This window comes from Panicum hallii, chromosome 2, assembly GCF_002211085.1.
Source record: "Panicum hallii strain FIL2 chromosome 2, PHallii_v3.1, whole genome shotgun sequence".
Classification (NCBI taxonomy): Eukaryota; Viridiplantae; Streptophyta; class Magnoliopsida; order Poales; family Poaceae; genus Panicum; species Panicum hallii.
The window spans coordinates 1,065,415-1,080,765 of record NC_038043.1 but is presented as its reverse complement, the minus strand read 5'-3'; the positions used below and the strand labels follow the sequence as shown (position 1 = coordinate 1,080,765).

At 41.2% G+C, this 15,351-nt stretch overlaps 2 protein-coding genes across 6 annotated transcripts; both read left to right on the top strand.

Annotated features, from left to right (window-relative positions):
* The first annotated feature begins 316 nt into the window (after positions 1-316).
* LOC112879758 (putative UPF0481 protein At3g02645) lies at positions 317-3,836 on the top strand. Of its 3 annotated transcripts, none has more exons than XM_025944137.1 (3): positions 317-365; positions 684-818; positions 2,068-3,836. In XM_025944137.1, exons 1-3 carry the CDS (start codon positions 356-358, stop codon positions 3,492-3,494), a joined length of 1,572 nt encoding a protein of 523 aa, XP_025799922.1. In that variant the 5' UTR covers positions 317-355; the 3' UTR covers positions 3,495-3,836. The 3 variants fall into 3 exon arrangements, with proteins under 3 accessions (XP_025799922.1, XP_025799923.1, XP_025799925.1); XM_025944138.1 differs by having other exon boundaries at positions 318-365; positions 684-746; XM_025944140.1 differs by lacking the exon at positions 684-818 and having other exon boundaries at positions 318-365.
* Positions 3,837-8,016: 4,180 nt separating this feature from the next.
* On the top strand, positions 8,017-15,253 carry LOC112882529. 3 transcript variants are annotated; one of them, XM_025947608.1, is made up of 5 exons: positions 8,017-8,153; positions 10,898-10,935; positions 11,625-11,708; positions 12,520-12,600; positions 13,814-15,253. In XM_025947608.1, the coding sequence occupies exons 3-5, from the start codon at positions 11,681-11,683 to the stop codon at positions 15,196-15,198; spliced, it is 1,494 nt and encodes a 497-aa protein (XP_025803393.1). In that variant the 5' UTR covers positions 8,017-8,153; positions 10,898-10,935; positions 11,625-11,680; the 3' UTR covers positions 15,199-15,253. The 3 variants fall into 3 exon arrangements, with proteins under 3 accessions (XP_025803393.1, XP_025803391.1, XP_025803392.1); XM_025947606.1 differs by having other exon boundaries at positions 10,898-11,002; XM_025947607.1 differs by having other exon boundaries at positions 10,898-11,015.
* Positions 15,254-15,351: the final 98 nt, after the last annotated feature.

The window sequence follows — 15,351 nt, the reverse complement described above, 5'->3', positions numbered from 1 at the left end:
ACTGACACTACAAATGCAGGACAAGAGTCACGGACGATCCGAAGCACGCGCATCGATCAGAAACCAACAACCATGAAAAGCATGCACAAGAGACTACGTGAAGATATAACTCTTAATATTTCACCGGAGATAGATAAGGATTGACCACTGTTTTGTAATTTGTACGGCATGCGTGGACTCCTTGGCAATTACAATAGTAATTAAGCTCACTGCACAAGAGAGCAAACAATAATAGCTTGCTGTACGTTTGTCGCGTCTTGCATTGGAGCTCGTTATAAATGAGAGCCTTGCCACAAACATCTGAAGACCAGATGAGAAGGACGGGAGACAGCAAAGTTTCGGAGTGCCAGCTGAAATGCCGAACGGTAAGTGCGTCGGGTATTAATTTGCATGTTTGAGCTCTTGTTCAGATACTGTCTTGAGTTCTAGTACTTATTTTCTTAATTTTAAGATGGTGAGGGGTTTGTATGAAGTTGACAGAACAGCTCTATTATTGTTCCTAGATTCAGAAGGTTTACCATTTTCTTCCTTTTTTTATCTTTCGGTATCCATCCGATTAAGATCATGATGCTCGATCACAGCATCAACCAATCCATGTATAACCAAAGAACAAGAAGGACAATATGATTGATGTACGTTTAGTTTTCATTGCTATGCACTGGTTAATTTTGGTATACGTGCAGATACGGGAGACTTTGAACTGGAACCAGCGAAAAAAACGTGGGGCGAAGGAATTGAGACCAGGGGTGAGGATTCCTGGACCAAAACTGTCACCATCGAAGTAGTCGATGCATCGATGCCTTCTAAATATGAATTAGGTGAAAATGGCAATCTCCAACTCGCCATGGAATTTCTTTCAATGTCGTTGTCACTTATCTCATTTATATCCTGCATGCACGTTTGCGAACGCCCTTTTAGCATTATATACTTGATCCTATGGTATGTCTCCATTGCTAACATTTTTGCCATGGAAATCGAGCTCACACAGTTTTATTTGCACTAGTTTCTTCCACTACTTAGCTAGGTTTATTGTTCGGAGTTTTACCTAGCAATGAACAAAGCATTGGCTCACCTCACTTAAACATTGAGTGTTGTTGTAGGTACAATGGATGATTCTTAATGTGCCAACACTCACCTAGTTACCAAATCAATACCTTCTTGAGTGCTTGTGTAAAGCACTTTTTTCGAAAGGGTAGCAATAATTTACCACTGGTCTCATTAGACGAGGAAAATAAAAATAATAAGCGATACAAATCAACTAGCCCAGCCACAAAAGAGCCCCTACTGCTACCTGCAAAAACAAAAACAACTAGGCCTCTCCACTAGGCAAAAAAAAAAACAACACCAGGAACGAAAATAACACAAAAGCAACTGGACGAAATAAAACACACATCCACAAGAAAAGCATTGTGTAAAGCACTTAGCAGAAACAGCAGAAGATATCTACATATAAGAGGGGCAGAGGAAATCACAAACAAGAAATAGCTCTACTATGATGTGCTCTGCCTCATATATGAAGCCAACACCCACACTTTCCTCTGCCAATAAACTACCGCTCTACTTCAGTCCCCAAAGCAACATCGACAATCAACATTCTCGTAGATAAGAATAACAATTCTGGCAACAATACCACCTGAAACGATAGCATAGCACTAATCAGTCACTTACAGTTCCAAACTCACTTCAACATAAATCCATTAACATAATAAAATTATCAGCATGAACAATCAAGTTGTGAAAGATCTAGCAGTTTGTTGGAATCAATCTAAGGGGCCGTTTGGGAGGGCTTTCTCAAAACGGCTTCACCGGTGAGCAGGTAAAGCTAAAAGAAATTAGCTTCACCTAGCTTCTAGTTCATTTTTACCCCAGCTTACAAAACGGCTTAACGCTACAATATCTTGATTTGAGCAAAATAGATGAAGCTGAAGCCGGTAAAACCCCTCGCTACCAAACTGGCCCTAAATGAGAAATGGCTTCTGATACCGACTAAATGCAGTCCCAGAAATGGCTCATCCCGCACGTTTTGCGCTGATTATATTATTAATTACTTCCTGCATATGCATGCAGATGCACGAGGAGCCCCAAATGTTGACTACTGCGACTTGGAGGCAGGGAAACAAGCCGTGGTCGAAGAAGCTGAAATAATGGCACAGAGGGACCTGTGGAGCGGAACTGTCCCCATCTCTAAGGTCCCTGAGCGACACCGTGCCGGCGACGAGAGCAGCTTCACCCCACACGACGTGGCGATCGGCCCTTACCACGCCATCAGTTCCTCGTTCCCACGGATTGAGAAGCAGAAGCTGTGCTGCGTAGGTTTCCTCCACAGCCTCTCCGAGCAGCGAACGGAAGGTGGTCTCATGGGTCTGGCGGAGAAACTGGAGCCCCTGGTGAGGGCGTGCTACGACCCCGACGCGGTGAGCCACATGACGCCGGAGCAGTTGTCGACGATGCTGCTGCGTGATGGGTGCTACCTCCTGGCTTGCATGGTGAACTACCTGGACATCATGGCAGCAGCAGCAGCAGCAGCTAACAACAACAAGAATGCCGACAAGTTAGCACACCGCTGCTCGTCAAGTAGTGGTAAAGACGTGGACTCATCATCAACCGGCGGCGGCGACAGCACGGTGGTGCGCGACACCGTCTTCCTCGTGGAGAACCAGATACCTCTCTTCGTGCTGCAGAGGATCCATGAGCGCGTCACAGGTGAAACCACCAGCTCCGCCCTCGAACGCATAGCACTTTTTGTCCGGAAGCAGCTGCAGGTACAGCTCTACATCAGCAAGAAGCAGCAGCGCCCGGCTCCGCCTCAGACATCCCACCTGCTGCACCTAGTGCACGCCTACATCCAGCCAACAAACAGTAGTCTACCTCAGGCTTCCATGAAAGAGAATACAAGGGCATGGCAGCGCACGGGTCGGTGGCACCGCGCAGTGGAGTATCGCACGCATGGCAACGTGCGTTTCAAGCGCCGGGTCTTCAAGGAAGACGACGTGTGGACCATCCTTGACGTGCGCCTTCAAGGAGGCACGCTGTGGATCCCTCGCCTGCGGGTCGACGGCAACACCTGGACCATCCTGCGCAACCTGATGGCGCTGGAGGAGCAGATTCCCCGGCGGCCGGTCACGGCCTACTGCCTCTTCATGTCGCAGGTGGCGGGCACGCCGGAGGACGTGAAGCTCCTGGTGCGCTCAGGGACCGTGGAGCACTTCCTCGCCAGCGACGAGCAGGTCGCGCAGGGCTTCGCGGGCCTCTGCAGGGGAGTGGTCATGGACGTCGACAACATCGACAGGAACTACCTCAAGCCCTTGTGGCACGAGATGGAGGAGCGCTGCGACAGCCGCGTCCACAGGTTCATGGGATGGTTCTGCCAGCTCAAGAACATTTGGAGTGCCATTGCATTACTTGTGGCTCTCATCGTCGTCGCCTGTCAACTGACGCAAACGTTCTATGCAGTTGTTAGCTATAGCCGCGGTGGACAACAACCGAAACCTTAATTAGCAGTGTCGCTTTAAGTAATATTAGGCCTGGCCCACTTAATTAGGAGCAAAGGAAAACCATAGGAATTTTGAAGGGTTCCAATCTGATATCTAGAAATTCCTGTGTTTTCCCTATCTTGCATCCTAAGACAGCTTTCTAAACTTTCATGCATATGCATTTTGAATTCATGTAGTAGTGGCCAACTTTCGTGTAACCTTTATTTCCCCCTTTTGAGAATAATATGTTATCTAGAGACACTAGCTTAATCATCAGTTGTATGCATGCACGGGCTGCTAGCCCTGATGTGTTTATTTATGTGATCTTTCAACAAAATACTCATCAGTTGTCGACTGAGCTTATTATTACTACTACTATCTGCTTTCTGATTTGATTTCTTCAAGCTTTGTTTCTTTTCCTTTTTTCTTCTAGATTTAAAATTCAACTTTGTCTCTTTATTAGCTTACTAGTTAAATACCCGTGCATTGCTTGAGCACAAAAAACTACAAGTCACCAATATGTGAGATCTACATTCCCAATTAAACCTAGTCAAGCGTATTTTTGTTCCATATCAAGATCATTGTTATGAGCTATAATGCAATTTTATTCATTAGGGTGCCTAATGGGGACCTGCTACAGAAATTTGGCACCCCAATTAATAATGTTTTTAGGCATTAATTTAGCCAACTTGTATGCTAAGTACAAACTTAGACCTACTTTGTGCCACAATAATCCAAATCCACTCGAGTCATCATAAATACCTCTCCCTGTCTATTATATCTTTTGAAAGTTAGAAGTTGTGAAAATTAACAACAAGCTAGAACAACTGTTCCACATATGCATCAACAACACGAAGGACATTCATTTCAACAATACAATATCAACAGGGGATTTACAATGCAGGTGCAATAGACAAATAAAAACTGCAAAATTAAACCCAGTTTATTAATTACTCTATTCGATATCCTAGAATCAAGTGCAGTAACAGAGCTAACAGCTTGGCCCAATCTGAAAAACGAAAAGATTAGAATCCATTTTGATATCTGAAAAGAGTAGGGCTTTCGAAAGCTGATATGGAGTGGTAGTGAACTGGATACACACAAGATGTGCCTGGCTGCCTGCTATACTACGATATCTCTTAATGCATGCATATAGGACGCCACACATTTATATAATCAACTAAGAGAGAGTAGGCCATATATATTGCAGAACTAAGGTACTGCAGATGCATCTTGATCATGATTTCTTTGTTGAGCAAAATGATGCAGCCACGCAGCACTCCAGATCCCAGTAGGGGTGATAACGGATCATGATCCCAGTGGTCTCTTCACAATCCAATTTGATTTTTATATATTTTTAGCTCAAAACTGTATAAGACTAATAAAGCGCACGTGCGTCGCGCACGTGTTTTAAAAATAATAAAGACCTAGGATCGATCATACTTGTCATTCGTATGTTAAAAACACTTAATGTAGCTGGTAAAAGCATATAACCATACAAGTCAATCATTGTGCCAATCAGATAACTAACAAAACAAATACCGTAAGGTCAAAACAAATTGAATAGAGATACAATAACCCAAGACTATTGTGCTTTCATTTCAAGTGCATACACAATGAGCTTTTAGGACACTTGTACACATATGCAACGAAAATTTGCCATACTTCAATTGCTTAGGATTTTTCCACGTTCTAATGATAAGAGAAATAGTTTTGCCAGGTGCTGATGATTTCTCCAGACTCTTGTGTTCCCTCCAAATGTGAACACGTAAAAGAGCACGCACATTATATGTTACTCAAACTTCAAAGGTTATGACCTCTCAATAATAATGCAATAAGGATACACAAATAATATTAATACCAATATATCCCTGAACCCTGATGTTTTAGAGATCAAAAGATTGGAAAAATTCAGTAATTGATCAACATTGTTTCTTTATCAGAGTATTAGAAACCTGGATTCATAACTCTCGCATTATTCATTTATAAAATTAGTATTTGTAACTAGACAGCTAGGAGGCCTCTAGTATATCCATCCACATCAATATGCACGCCATTGTTCCCTATAAACAAAACGGAAGCAATGGAGAACAGTTGAGTTCAGCATATCCCTGAATAGAAAAAGAATTAATGGAACCATTTATATGTCCCTGAAATTATCTGTGCATTGTTACCTTCACATGAGAATAAAAAAATTAGAAAAATCTGCAAATATGTCTCTCTTGATCTGAAAGTGAATTCTCTACATTATTTAGCCTACTTGAAAGATCCTTAACCCATTCACTGAAAACATTGATTCCAAGAAATCTTATAAAATTCAGCTACAAAACCATAAAGCATGACATATTTGCCTAAGCAATGATGACAGAACCATGGTGAAGAAATCGACAGTAGAGAATTTGAGAGCATCATTTCACAAGAAAACTTCATACCTGATTCACTGTATAGACCATTTAGGATGCAGTGTCAGTATGCTCCATCCCAAGATACTTGTCCCAAGTATCATAGACCTCTCTCTCCTCTGTTGAAACCGACAAAGGTTAGCAAACAGAACAAATGCATGGAAACATCAGGAGAAGCAAGTAGGCAAAATCAACAATAACGGGCAGGTACAATATTTGGATCCTGGAGGTTATCTGGCCGATCCATTGAATTCATATAGTAGTGTCCAACTTTCGTGTAACCTTTATTTCCTCCTTTTGAGAATAATATGTTCTAGAGACCCTAGCTTAATCATCAGTTGTATGGGCTGCTAGCCCTGATCTGTTTATTTATAATGTTTTCAACAAAATACTCGTCAGTTGTCGACTGAGCTTATTAGCTGCTTTCTGGTTTGATCTGTTCAAGCTTTGTTTCTCTTTCTTTTTTATCCTAGATCTAAAATTCATTTTTGTCTCTTTATCAGCTTACTAGTTAAACACCCGTGCATTGCTTGAGCATAAAAAATAACACGTCACCAATAGGTGAGATCTACATTTCCCAATTAAACCTAGTCAAGCGTATTTTTGTTCCATATTGAGATAATTGTTATGAGCTATATATAATGCAATTTTATTCATTAGGGTGCCTGATGGGGACCTGCAACAGAAATTTGGTGCTCCCAATTAATAATGTTTTTCTAGGCATAGGGATTTTTAATTTTTTGCCACTATTTGAGGGGTGCAATTAATCCCTCTCACATTCATCCCTCTCACATAGTGACAATATCTGGATACACTCGGGTCATCATAAATACCTCTCCCTATCTATTATATCTTTTGAAAGTTAGAAGTTGTGAATGAACAACAGGAGACATATGCACGTGCTAGAACAACTGTTCCACATATGCATCAACAACACGAAGAACGTTCATTTCAACAATAAAATGTCGAGCTATCACAAAAATCCGATTTTCAACCTTTAACTACAAAACCGGATAATAAAGGTCATCCAACTATTGACACCTGACAAGTTTGGCCCTTTAGATGGTTTCAAAGGTGGTTTTATATTTTTTTAAAAAATTCTAAGTACATCAAAAAAATCAAAACTAGTTTACTTTAAATCAGAAAAATATTAAACTAGTACCAAACTTTTCTAAAAATGTAACCTATCTATTGAATCTTATTTATTCAAAAATAATAGGCATAACTACAAGCAAAAGAATATTAGGAACATGAAAAAATTAGATCCGAATAATTGACAAGTAGAGTGCCAATAGATAGGTAAAATGTTTAGAAAAATATTGACACCATTTCTTATTTTTTATTTAAAATAAATTACTTATGATTTTTTTATTTTAAACTTGAATATTTTTAATTTTCATGAAAATGAAAAACCACATTTGAAACCACCAAAAGAAAGGGCCAAATTTATCTTGTTTCGACAGTTGGATGGCCTTCACTACCCGGTTATACAGTTGAACGTTGAAAATCGAACTTTTATGATAGTTCAAGGATATAAACTGGATTTTTTCCTAAACAAAATGATGCAGCCAGCACTGCAGCAGGTCCCTGGATTGCCAACCACATGTCTCTTTTCTCATCACCGCCATGGTTGCTTGCAACGACGAATTGATGCTCGGAGGAACTTTATTAGCGCTGAATGCAAAATTGGCCAACTCAGGCAACCAAACACCAGAAGATCGCATATGTTTATATATGCTGGCTTCTTTGTCTAGCTTGCATTGGGCCTAATGGAGGCTAATGAGAATGCAAGGAACCAAACACAGCCCATTCGCGCTCTGTCACTGTTCTCGGTTGGGCCGGCGGTCCTCTCTATATTGGGCCCTATACTGTTTGGTTGTGGTTTGTGACTAGCAACGTCGTTAGGGAGCGAGACCCCTCAAACTGAAAGGATGCTGTATTCTGTCGTCTCTTGTTCCGGCCGGCGTCTTCGAATACACGCTAGCTACCTCTCTTGTCTCGCACTTTGCTGTTTTGTTTACTCGGATCCGTCGTGCTCGCACATGCCTTCAATAATCCTCCTTTCGGCGGAAAAGACAGACACATACGTACACACACTGTGTGTGTGTGTGTGTGTGAGAGAGAGAGAGAGAGAGGGGTAAGAAGAGAGCTTAGCTATGTACTATAAATACAGGGGGTTAGCGAGAGCTCAGGAATAAAACCAGTACAAAACTGAAGGACCAGGTAGCGACCAAGCTAGCGTTGGAGTCTGGACAGCCAAGTGATGCCATGTCGCGAGGTAAGTATATATGTTTAGTGCAATTTTAGTTTCTTAGTTGTTGGAATTAGTGCAATTTCCGTAGGACTTCCTTGAGAAATGTAGCGTCTGTTATCTTTTGAAAGATGTGCATGTGCTCTTCGTTAATTTTTGAAAGCTGTGCAGTTTCGAACTGCTATACTGGATTCTATGTCGCCTCAGTTATGCGTGTTCTAGATTTAGAAGATCAAACTTACCCCCCCCCCCCCCCCCCCCCGACTTGATTCACATAGAAACATAACAAAATTTATCAATTGATCAGCTCTTACACCCTATGTAATTAAGAAGGATATATTAGCTGATGAAATAACAGTGATATTTATATTAAAAAATGAAGGAGCACATACGATTTATGGGCGAACATTTTAGCCTATCACGTACCTCTTAATCATGGACCAAGTAAGCAATTGTGGATATATAAACAAAATCAATCTAGTCAAGATTTTTGGTGTGTATTTGTGTGCTTACGCTTTGAACATGTTAACTCGACCGCGAAGCCAAGTCGTCAACTATGAATACTACACTAATAATCATAAAATTATGGTGCTTGGGTCCTAATAAAGGGAAGTATCGCCCAGGGAAATTTCCAATGTGTGGATGCTTTCTGAAACACAGTCCATCTTTTTCTCTCGATCCACTCGAATCAAATGATCGACACAAAACCAGATTTTTGTAGTTTAATTTCTTGTCCATCTGGTAAGTAGAAAAACCAATTTATGAACTAATAAAAGTTTCTATTCGCCTATAAACAGGGTCTGTTCATATTTACTATGCATACCCCTACAAACAGGGAGTATATGTTTTTTCCGGATCTTTCTTGACAAATCAAGAGCCTACCCAAAACTTGCAACCTTGATAGTCAATAATTTCCATTTTTTGTCAATCCCATGTGTTGCATCCATAAATGCGTATCTTTTTTTGATAGAAAAATCTTCGTTGTGCATCTTTAGAGAAAGGAGATGACCACGCCTTGGAACCTTTTTTTCCCCGGATATATCATGTGATGAGCACTTCCCAAACCACGTGCAATTCTGAAGGAAAAGCTAGCAAACATCCCTGTAAAGCACCTGACCTTGCTTTGGCACCCACAGCTCGCACGTAGAATTAAACAAAGCACACACGCAAACACACTCAGCTTCTCTGTAAACAAAACAAACATTCAAGCACACAGATTCTTATATGCATAGACTTGAACAGAAACAGACCGAGCGACGTACATATTACTCCTTTCCCTGAAAAAAAGAGAGGGACATGCTCCATCGGTTGCAAATAGTAGCTAGTGTGTTTAACTTTCCCTAATTCATAATCGATCCAAGGTTTGGTGTTTTTATATCTTGCAAAATATAAAACATCCTTATGTACTCGTGTGATTTTCCGGGGGAGTTTTTGAAACGCACTTTCAGATTTTTCTTTTCTTTTTTTGCCGTTGGTGTACTTGTTTCACCAAACAACTAATTGGACCACACATAGTAGGTTATGGTTACAGAGCACGACCAACGCGTAGGGGGCGTCAACGTAGGGGGAGCACCGGATGAACAAAAGTGCGCGCAAACACAGCCTGGCGAGCGAATCAGAACAAATTATTGGCGGCCCGTGCCTGCCACATTCGTTCTAGTCCCTGTTGCGCATGTGCTCGCACATGCCTTCACCATTTCTCTTTCGGATCATGGCTAGCTCGGGATGACAGTAGTACGGTAGGCTAGCTCGGGATTGCCGACTGGGCTGCTGAGTGCCATGGCTGCGCAAGGTAAGAACTTGAGAACTGTGGGGGGTTCATTCTTTTTTTGTGATGTTGCCTGTTCCATTAGAAGATTAAGATGCCCTGCTTATTCTTCTATACTGTATTCATGGTTACGATATCAAAATTTTCCTTTTGATTCGCATGAAAACAACAACAGATTTAACTATGATGTTTTTTTTTAGTTCTTACCCTATATACTGCACGTATGTATGTTGTAATTTCCCCCATCGATGATTCCTATGAGTGTCCAAAGACAAGTGTGTCACAAGTATATAAAATTCTCTTTTGTGCTGATTTATAGTTCAACGAAGTTCATTGCATTGATTTAATTGATTCATACTATATTGTGCTAACTGAATTTTATGCTAGAATTCTTGAAGTAATTATCATTTTCAGTACCGGGTCAAAGTTAGACCCAAGCATCAATACCGGGTCTAACAGTTGTTGCTCCTACTAAACTGGCATTAATACCGAACGTATAGACATTTAATACCGCTTGGTGTTACTAAAGTATTAAAGGATCTCCATGGGAGAGGTTAAAAGGAAAGCATCTTCTATCCAAGTAAGATCTGTTCAGGTGAAGTGGCAAGCAAAGAAGCTACACGAGAGCTGACAGGTTCTAGGTTCGAATCATATGCATCACACACGCGTATTTCCGTGTGTATTGGGCTCCTGCAAATTTGAATAATTTTTTAATATAAAAATCTTTAGTACCGATTCGCAACATTAGTACCGAGTAAATACCAGGTAATAATACACTCACCCTGCAGTCTCGGTTTGGTTATACTGGCTCTAAAACCGAGATCGATGGGAGTTAGGTACCAGTATTGATCATGACTTTTCCAATAGCTAGCATTAGTATTTCTAGCTTGTCTTATCTTCTTTCATAGTAGTAAGAAATTTTATAATAGGAATTTATTCGAATTATCACCTAACAGACTACGTTTGGCATATATTATATTGATTAACTAATTCTTCCATGCAGATGCTCAACATTCGAATGGGAGCTCCATCGTGGAGTTGGTGGGTAGGACAGGCACACATGACAGTGAAAATGATTTGAACCATATGGATTCCGATAACATGCCAAGTATTTCCAATTTGTAATTATTTTGTGATTTTTATTTATATTTTCCATTTTGTGAATTTTGTAGGATTTCACATAGTTTTTTCAATTTTATTGTGCAAAAAGAGGATGTTCAATATTATGTTAGGATGGAACGCATTTGTTTCTAAGATCAAATTATATATTTTAAATTTAACAAATAACTAAACTTTTTCAATTTTCTTGGCGGTTGTTTGGTATATTTTTAAGTTTGCATATACTATGAATACAAGCCTAGTTAGGTGCTAGTTGCCCGTTAAAATTTTGCCGCTCCAAGTGATATAATATCATACGCTCCAAGTTGGTATGATGATCCACAACGCCGCTTGCTGTCTTCCCTCATACTACATGTATATACAAATAGTTATTATATCATCCTATAGGGGAAATGATCTAACTGAATTTCTTATAGCTTTCTTAGTCATACAAATCCGGTATACCGATGACCTGCTTTTCAAGAACTCTGTATTTCTAGCATGTCTTGTCTTCTTTAGTTGTAGTAAGATAAGATATGACCTGAAATTTTTTAAAAATGATTTATTCTAATTACCATCTGATAGACCTCGTTTGGAACATACTATATTGATTAATTAATCCTTCCATGCAGATGCAAGACACTCAAATGTGAGCTCCATCGTGGACGAAGGGGACGATGGGACAGGCATGCATGGTGGTGAAAATCATTTGAACCGTATGGATTCTTTAACATGCCAAGTATTTTCAGTTTCATAATTGTTTTGTGGTTTTTTACTTTTTAATTTATTAACCTTCTGTGAAATTTATAGGATTGCACATAGTTTTCTTCGATTTATTGTGCAAACAAGTGGAGGTCCAATATTACCTTAGGATGGAATGTGTTTTTTATAAGCTCAAATTATGTTTTCTGAACAATTAACCAGCAGTCATACTTTTTCCAAATTTTGGGGGTTGTTTAGTATATTATGAATACAAGCCCTCATTGTGCTAGTTGCCAGATAAACATTCACTGCCTTAGATTTGTCCAAGCTAAACACATTCTCAAAATTCAAATCATCTGAAGTTATATAATATTGTGCAGTGCAAGTTGGTATGATGGTCCACACCACGGCATGTTGTCTTCCCTCATACGGCATTTATACACAAATAATGATTGCTCCCTCTGTTCTAAATTATAGGTTATTTTGGCTTTCTAGTTACATAACATTTACTATTTACCTAGATATACGTTATGTCTAGATATATAGAAAAAAATTATGTATCAAGGAAAGTAAAAATGACCTATGATTTAGAACTGAGGGAGTAGATCATACGATAGGGAAATGATCTAGTTGAATTTCTTAGCTTTCGTAGTCATATCAATATGGTACACCGATGACATTGCTTTTAAAGAAATATGTATTTCTAGTGTGTCTTGTCTAAGATAACATATGACCTGAAATTTTATAATAACTTTTTATTATAATTATCATCTGATAAACTTCGTTTGGCACGTATTATATTGAGTAGTTAATCCTTCCATGCAGATGCAAGACACTCAAATGTGAGCTCCACCGTGGTGGTTGGGGATGGGACAGACACACATGGCGGTGGAAATCATTCGAACCGTATGGATTCTTTAATATGCCAAGTATTTCTGATTTGTAATTGTTATGTGTCTTTTTGTTTATTTGCCTTTTTGTGAATTTGGAGGAATTAACATAGTCTACTTCGATTTTATTGTACAAAAAGTGAGGGTCAATATTACCTTAGAATGGAATGTAATTTTTTTCTAATTCCAAATTATGTTTTTTAAAAAGTTAACCAACCATACTTTTCCAACTTTTTTGGGGTTGTTTAATATACTCTTTATGTCTGAATATATTATGAGTACAATCCCTCGTTGTGCTAGTTGCAAGATAAACATTCACCGCCTCAGATCTTACCGAGCTGAATACATTCGCAAAATCCTAATTGTCATATAATGTCATGCGCTCTAAGATGGTAGATGAACCATAATGCGGCATGTTGTCTTCCCTCATACTGCATTTATATACAAATTGTGATTAGATCATACTATAGGGAAACGATCGATCTGAATTTCTTGTAGCTTTCTTAGTCCTACAAACTGGTATACCGATGACCTTGCTTTTTTAAAGAACTCTTAGTATTTCTAGCGTGTCCTGTCTTCTTTAGTTGTAGTAAGATAATATATGACCTGAAATTTTATAATAATTGTTTAACATTCTTTTGGGGTTTTTAACATTCCAAGTATTTCCGATTGATAATTGTTTTGGGGGTTTCTAGTTTATTTACCTTTTGTGGATTTTGTAGGATTTCACACAGTATTTTCTTCGATTTTATTGTGCAAAAAGTGGGTGTTCAATATTACATTAGGATGGAGTGCATTTTTTCTAATCCCAAATTATATATCTTAAATAGTTAATCTACCAGACTTTTGGAAATTTTTTTGGGGGTTGTTTCGTATATATTGACGTCTGGATAAATTGTGAATACAAGCTCTCGTTGTCTTAAGCCGTCAGGTCCAAATTCACCGGACCAGATTTGTCTAAGTTGAAGAAATACTCAAAATCCAAATCATCTTAAGTGATCTAAAATCATTTGCTTAAACTGCATCTTCTGTGTACAAATAGTGGTTAGGTCATATGGACCCAAACTCTAGCTGAAATCTAGCTTATAGCTAGCGCTTTCCTATCTAGCCATAGCAATCTCGCATACTAATGATCGTCCTCCATAAGAACCATGTGTGTTTTTCTCTTAATCTTCATGAAATCAGTGCCTGTGGTTGACTTGTTAATTAATTCTGGTATCGAAATGCAGAGTCTGCAGATACCTCCAATAGCAACTCGACAGGCGCGCAGTCCAGCAGAATCTCCAAGGTCCGTGCGCAACTCCGTGCCGGCGACCACAACAGCTACACACCGCACTTCGTGACGATCGGCCCTTACAACCGCACCCCTCCGTCTCCACAGGCTGAACACATCAAGCTCATCTGTGTTGAATTCATGGAAAGAAAACTCCGGGAGGAGGAAGGTGCAGAAGGTGGTGGTCTGGCGCATGTAGTGGAGCCACTGGTGCCCCGAGTGAGGGCGTGCTACGACCACGACACGGCGGGCGAAATGACGACGGAAGCGTTGTCCACATTGTTGCTGCGTGATGGGTGCTACCTGCTCGGTACCACGTGCAACCTGCCGCTGCCAGCGGCAAATAATCCTCAAGCGCCGCCTGCACCGAGCAACAATGTTAATGCGGCGGCGGCGATGCACGTCACACGAGCTCAAGAGACGGCGTCGGTGCGGGACACCGTCTTCCTCCTTGAGAACCAGATACCTTTCGTCGTGCTGGAGGCGATCCACGAGCGCGTCACAGGAGGCAACCGCTCCCTCCTCCAATCGTGCTTGGGGCCGTACGTCCGGAAGCTGCTGGTGGATCTGTTGTACATCAGCCCATGGGTGGAGGTACCGAGTCTGCCAGAGCCGCCGTCCCACCTCCTGCACCTGGTGCACACCTACTTCAAGTCGCCGGTGACGGAGCCGCAGCAACGCAGCAGCAGCACTGGTGATGACAACACGGCGTCGACGCTGGACACTCCCCTGCTTCCAATTCGTAGTGATCGTACCGGTCGGTGGCGCCGGGCCACGGAGTACTGCAAGTACGGCGACGTGCGGTTCAAGCGTCGGAATGACTTCAAGGAGGGCGAGCGGTGGACCTTCCTCGACGTGCGCCACGACGCTGGCACCCTGTGGATCCCTCTCCTGCGTGTCGATGGCATGACCTGGACGATTCTGCGAAACCTGATGGCGCTCGAGGAGCAGCAGGAGGAACGGCGGCCCGTCACGGCGTACTGCGTCTTCATGTCGCAGGTGGCGTGCACCGTGGAGGACGTCGAGCTCCTGCAGCGCCGGGGGATCCTGGAGCAGTTCCTGGGGAGCGACGAGGAGGTCGCGAAAGGCTTCGCCAACCTCTGCAAGGGTGTGATCTTTGACGTCGACATACCTGAGAGGAACTACCTCAGGTCAACATGGCACGAGCTGCACAAGCTCTGCTGTGACCAGGGGCGCAACTTCATGGGGTCCTTCCGCCAGAAGCACTGGAGCGAGCCCTTGGTCCGCGCCGGGTTCGGCATCGCATTCTGCTTCTTCGTCTTCCAGCTGTTGCAAGTGATCCTGACATTTATCCCCTTGGTACACAAGCGGAACAAGTAGTTATCATTCATATGTAATAATACAACTACTGGATCCAATCATTTGAACATCAAAAATTCATTTCCTTTCGCTGTCTATATACTTATATACTCGCCATCCATTTCAAATTATATATTGGCGACATTACCTTTAGGAATCCTAAGCTCTAATTTG